Raw genomic sequence first — 6,333 nt, 5'->3', positions numbered from 1 at the left:
CTTCCTTCCTTCCTTCCTTCCTTCCTTCCTTCCTTCCTTCCTTCCTTTCTCTCTCTCTCTCTCTCTCTCTCTCTCTCTCTCTTTCCTTTCCTTTCCAGGATCTCATGGAGTCCAGTCTGTTCTCAAACTCAGTAGATAGAGCTGAGATTATTTTGAACTAATCTTCCTCTTTCCACCTCCCAGGTGCTGGGATTACAAGGGTGTACCACCACACCCAGCTTCCTTCTGTCCTTCCTTCCTTCCTTCCTTCCTTCCTTCCTTCCTTCCTTCCTTCCTTCCTTCCTTTACTTTTGTTCTTTGAGACTCTAGTCTAGAGTGACCTAGACCTTACTAGGTTGCCAAACCTGACCTTGAGCTATTAATAGCAGCAGTCCTCCTGCCTCAGACTTCCAAATGTTGGGATTATATCATCAGACCCATCTCCACATATGTGGTTTCTTTTTCATTTTTAAGCCATGTTTATTTATTTATTTATTTTTGTTTATTTATTTATTTGGTGGGGCTGCGTGTGACTGTGGGTGTGTGAGTGCCACAGTGTATGCCCATGGAGGCCAGAGGAGTCAGTTTTCTCCTTCCCCCTTGAGAGCCTTGGGGATGGACCTCGACCTGCAGAGCAGGGCTTAGTGGAGCTCAGAAGGACAGACACAGCACTTGGAATTCAGCACATCCTTCTACCCCAAGGAGGGCAGCAGGAAATGATTACCTGACCAGGGCCTGGTCCCAGGAGAACCCACAGCATGCTTCCAAATCCCACTACAGTCCTGCCGGGCACCCAAGGCATTTACCAACAGCTCTAGACCAGGAGAAGTCAATCCCTGCCAGGACCCTGCTACCTGTCAGTCATGAAGCTGCCACTTAGAACTGAAAGGTCTGCTTCTCCCTTCCAGGCCACCACAGCTGCCTGTGCTGCTGAGGGGCCAGAAGTTTCCTAATAAGGCTTTCCTCTGAGGGGGGAAACCCCACAAAGTGGAAGGCAAAGCTTCCAGGTTACCTGTTCTTTTGGATCTGATGTTAGACTTGACGTTTAATGAACTAAGGAGTCAGCATGGCCTGGTGTGCTGGTGCATGCAGTCCCAGCACACAGGAGTAGACGGACTGCAGAAAAGGCTGGAGGCTAGCCTGGGATACATAGTAAATTCCAGTCCCGCCTGGACTACATTTCAAGACCTCTCAACTTAACCCCCACCCCTCCACTCGGACCCACCAAAATACAAACAAATTCACTGATATACAAATAAATAGATCTAATAAAGATTTTAAAACAAACAAACCAACAAGCCAGGCATTTGGCATGCGCCTGTAATCCTAGCATTTGATAGGCCGAGTCAAGAAGATCAGGAGTGCTGGGCAGTGGTGGCGCACGCCTTTAATTGAGTTCGAGGCCAGCCTCGTCTACAGAGTGAGTTCCAGGACAGCCAGGGCTACACAGAGAAACCCTGTCTTGAAAAACAAAACAAAACAAAACAAAACAAACAAACAAACAAAAAAACAAAAAACAAACAAAAAAAAAGATCAGGAGTTCCAGGCTAGCCTCAGCTACGGAGTGAGTGAGTTCCAGTCTAGTCCGGATTACATAAAATTCTGTTTTCAAATAAACAAATGAGAAAGCACACATGTTTCTGTATCACACACTTGCTTTAAAAATATTTGGCTGTCCGTAACTTGGTGGCATAAAAACAGGATCAGCCAGGAGCCTCGGTAGGTTTGCAGTAGGCATCCTTTGCATAAAACCCGGCTAAGATGCTTCCATTCTGGAAGGCCACCAAGAAAAATAACAAGAAGAGGTTTTGATTGTGGCTGCTAGAGTATCGGTGAGCCAGAGCTGAAATTGATAAAGAGAGTTGTTTGTGGTGTTCTGCTTTAAGATAAGGTCTTGTTAGGGAGCCTAGCTGGCCTCAGATTCCTGGCCTCCTCCTGGTCCAGCCTCCTACAGATTGGGATTAAGGGGTGTACCACTACGACCAAGTGATTATTTTATCTTTGAGACAGGCTCACACTCATCACTGTGTAGCCCTGTAACTCATCGCAGAACAGGCTAGCTGGCTTTGAACTCATAAGGACCCTCTGCCTCCGGTGTGCAGGAGATAAAGGGCGTGCAACACTAGCCCCAGACCCGAGTGATTTATCAATTATTATTATTATAACATTTTAAGCTGTAATGAAGATTCTGGAAGGGGTAGGGAGTTCAAAAGTCCTAAAGACCGGGGACTCCCGACCCGGAGTCAGACTCCACAAGCTCCACTTCCAAAGACCTAGACAGTGCTAAGCCAGAGTCATCGCACAGAAAACGCGTGTAAGACAGAAAACCTCTCTTCCCCCCAAGAACGTGTCTGCGGTGGATCTGGGGAACCCTAAGCGCACTTTGCTGAAGGCCTCTTCAGCATCTAGACAGCTCAAATTCCACTTGTTCCCACCTAGACTGGAGGGGGGGGGCGGCTTTGGACTTGAACTTTGTTCTTAGGGTAGCACACCGGGGTACGTGCCAGCCATCTCCTCCTTTTTACAGGTGAGAAAACAGGCTGCAGCGAGATTGAGCAACTGCGCCTAGGGCACCGGGCTCACAAACACCATTGTCACCAGGGCCTTTGGAGTTTGTGTTTTCCAGGATACCCTGCGGGGGTCTGAGGGAGAGTCCCCGCTCTGGGAAGCAGGAAGGAGCTGAGAGGAAGATGCTGAGGGCTCAATGGAGATGGATGGGAACCCCAGGGTCGCGACCTCCCTTGGGACTGAGGGTGGGCTTCTGTCACCAGGGGGTCTCCAAAACTGGGGCGGTGGGACGCCTGAGGACAGGGCAGCCTTACCTGTCCCGGCGCTAACCTGCTGTCTGGCTCGGAGGTGGCGGCGTCCCATGCTTTTCTGGGTCCCCTCTTTTTGCGCCCCACCCTAAGGGGGGCGTGAGGGTGGGCGTGGGGCGCCAGGGACCGGCCGGACCTGTGGGACACGGGGCTCGGGCTGTCTGGGAAGCCCGTCACCTGAAGCAGCCGGCTCTTCCGGGGCTGGGACACCTGTGGGCGGCGGGAGCCTGTGTCCCTGCAAGCTCATAAATACTGCAGCGCATCGGTGGCCGAGAGGACCGTGAGGGCGGCTGGCGCGCCCCTGAGGGTGAGCCGGCGTCCCCTTCCCGATTGCGCCCCAACCCCACGTCCCAGCTCTCGGCCTTCGGTGGACGGTTCTTTCAGACCTAAGGCACCTGTCCAGGTCCCGAGGGCAGGTGGACCGAACTTCAGAACCTCAGCTGGCCTGGGAGCTGAGGAGAAACCGGGGTTCAGGCAACGCAGGTTCAGGGCTGGAGAGGCAGCTGGGATGAGGATAGGGCCCGGGGAGGAGAGAGATCTGAAGGCAAGATGGGATGTTGGAGAGGGGAATGAGAAGAAGCCGCTCCAGGCAGGTGGAGCTAATGAGAAATCTGGGAGTAGAGTTGGAGTTATCGGGTCCGGAGGAATAAGTGGAAATCTGAGGATGAATTAGAGAAGCTGAGGGTACAGTGGGAAGCTAAGAATCTGGAGAATAGGTCGCTAAGAGAAGGCAGAGATGTTGGGGATGGCGTTGTCAAAGGCATCCCCGCCCCCAGCCTCCTAGCCCCCTCCCAGGAACAGGAGGGTTCAAACTCAGCTGCATCTCATCCTAGCCTTGCTACTGAGTCACTCGGTTGCTCAGTTTCCTATATGTGACTGGGTTGGTGATGTCTGTCGCCACCACCTCATAGGAATGCTGTGAGGCCTCCTGCCATTAATCTATGCAAAGTGCTGAGCAGCAAGGCTCAGAAACCTCATTAATTATTCTCTCACCAGCATCTCCTTCACCACTCCCCTCAGAGACGTTTCAGTCATTCAGTCTTCCTCCCCCACGGACATCCTGACAGACGGACACACGGCTCTGCCTGGCATCGGTCCATTCTCCATCCTCTGTGGGACCCACCAACGGAATTTGATCACATCCCTGCATTCCACCCGGCTTCCCACCATCCCCCTTTCTTCCTACCATGAGCCCCTTTCTTGGAGGCTGGCTCTTCTTCTGTCTGCTCCTGCTTTTCTCCCTGGGAGTCCAGGGAGCCCAAGAGTATCCTCAGGCCACACCGGAGCAAATCCATCTGTCCTACCTGGGTAAGTGTTCTGGACCCCTCACCTCATTCTGCTGCTCTTTCTTCAGCCTTGAAGTCCGCTGTTGGGTGAAGGGCTCAGTTTGAGAAGCCCAGGCTGGTGACTTGTCCTTCCAGCCTCAGTGGTGTGCTTCTGTGAAATGGGATTTCAGCAGGCTGGTGTCCCATTGTGTGGGGAAGGATGATGGTAATCAGCCCATCAGGAGCTGCTGTGCTCCAGCTCTGAAGGGACTGCCTTGGCTCTCTGCCTTGCTATCTTATCTCAGGGCCTCGAATGTCATCACACTGACTTCTGAAACGAGTTGTGGAGGAAACCAGTAAATGATGGTGGGGAGCGAGGGAAAGGGGATACCTCTTTCTCTATCTCTTTTCTTCTTTCTGGCAGAAAACGGGTCTCTTCCATCTCCTCTAGGTTCTGGAAATAGGTTCATGTAGCCCAGGCTGGCCTCAAATTTGCCTTGTAGCCCAGGCTGACCTTGAGTTCCTGAATCTCCTGCTTCTACCTCCCAAGTGTTTGTTTTATTCTTTTGAGAGTTTCTCACATTTGTAGCTCAGGATAGCCTGAGAGTTTCCCTGTACCTTCAGACTTAGTCTTTCAGGTGCCAAGTTTGCAGGAGTGAACTACTCTGTCTCTTTTTCCTTTTTCTTCTTTCTTCTCCTCTCTGTCTCTCTGTGTCTGTGTCTGTGTCTGTCTGTCTGTGTCTGTCTGTCTGTCTCTCTCTCTGTCTCTCTCTCTCTCCCTCTCCTTTTTGAGACTAGGCCTTAGGGATTTAACCCAGGGCCTTGTGCATGTGGGGCAAACACTCCACCAAACTGAACTACCCTCAGGCCATTTTTAAAACATCTGGTCTATTAAGATAGAGTTTCCATCTGTAGCTCAGGCTAGCCTTGAATTCTCAATCCTTCTGCCTCAGCTTTCCAAATTTGGGGATTTCAGGCATAAGCCACCACTTCAGGCCGGAAAGATCTTTTATTTATTAAGAGGTGATGGGAACAGGGTGAGGCGACTCTAATCCCAGGACTCAGAATATGAAGGCAATAGAATCAGGAGTTCAAGACTAGCTTTGGCTAACAAGAAAATCTGAAGCCAGCCTGGCCTACAGGAGACCCTGCCTCAAAATAAATGAATGAATGGATACATACATAGATAGATAGATAGATAGATAGATAGATAGATAGATAGATCCATTGGATGTACTAGCTCACACCTCTGTTCCTAGCACTTGAGAAGTAGAAGCAGGTGAATTGGTTCAAAGACAGTCTTGACTACCTTGTGAGTTTCAGGCTAGCCTGGGCTATATGAGATCTTGTCAAGAAAGAGAAGGAGGTCACAGAGCACATGGACTCTGTGTCCATAGGGCCTGGGTTCAAATCCCAGGTTTGTTACTTTATCTGACAAGGTACACAGGCACTGAGGGACAATGGGGTACCAGGACCTTGTGGTGGCTGTTATGGGTTGCTGGTTGCTTTCTGTGGAGTCACAGGACTGAGCTCCCAGTGTAGAAGGGATGCGCTCTCACCCACTTTTGTATTAGAAGTGAGTTATGCCACTACAGATAACTGTCAACGTTAGGGAGCTTTGACTTATGTGCAGGGCTTTGTTTATATGTGTGTTGATTTGTTTTGACTAAAAAAGAAAAAAATCAAGATAGCGAGTTTCACCACGTTTTCTTTAGAGTTTTTTTTTTATTACATGCATTTATTTATTTTGTGTGTATGGATGTGCATGTGTGTGTGTGCATTGTGTGTGCTTGTGTGTGTGCTTATGTGAGTGAGGGTGTGTCTGTAGGTGAGTGTAGGTCAGAGGGCAGCTCTTGGGAGTCCCAGGATTAAACTCAGGTCATCAGGCTCGGAGGCAAGCACCTCTACCCACTGAGCCACCTGGCCAGTGCCGTGACATTTGCATATGTTTATATCCTGTCACCTTTGCCCTCTCCTTCCTCTCCCATCCCCCTTCCTCTCTCTTACTAGATCTCTTCCTCCTCAGTCTCCCGCTGCCCTCATATGGGCATGCATGCGTGTGTGTGTGTGTGTGTGTGTGTGTGTGTGTGTGTGTGCGCGCGCGCGCGTGATTGGCCAAATCCAGACTCCCCACATGAGAGAGAACATGGGCTGTTTGCTGTTCCTCATCCCCAGCACCCTCTCTCTCCTCTCCCTTTTAACTGCTTCCTCTCCTTCATAGTCTCTCTTCTACTTTTGTGCTTTAAGATTTTATATATTAAAAAAAAAAAAAA

At 50.3% G+C, this 6,333-nt stretch overlaps 1 protein-coding gene across 1 annotated transcript in view; it reads left to right on the top strand.

Annotated features, from left to right (window-relative positions):
* The first annotated feature begins 3,855 nt into the window (after positions 1-3,855).
* Acp7 (acid phosphatase 7, tartrate resistant (putative)) overlaps positions 3,856-6,333 on the top strand; it is a 23,060-nt gene continuing 20,582 nt past the window's right edge. Inside the window, exon 1 of the mRNA XM_029479112.1 lies at positions 3,856-4,103. Within this exon, the coding sequence (XP_029334972.1) occupies positions 3,983-4,103 (121 nt within the window). The 5' untranslated portion in view covers positions 3,856-3,982. The remainder of the gene's footprint in view (positions 4,104-6,333) is intronic.

The sequence above is a fragment of the Mus caroli genome, chromosome 7, assembly GCF_900094665.2.
Source record: "Mus caroli chromosome 7, CAROLI_EIJ_v1.1, whole genome shotgun sequence".
NCBI lineage: Eukaryota > Metazoa > Chordata > Mammalia > Rodentia > Muridae > Mus > Mus caroli.
The sequence above is the reverse complement of the archived record's forward strand: the minus strand, read 5'-3'. Positions and strand labels throughout refer to the sequence as shown.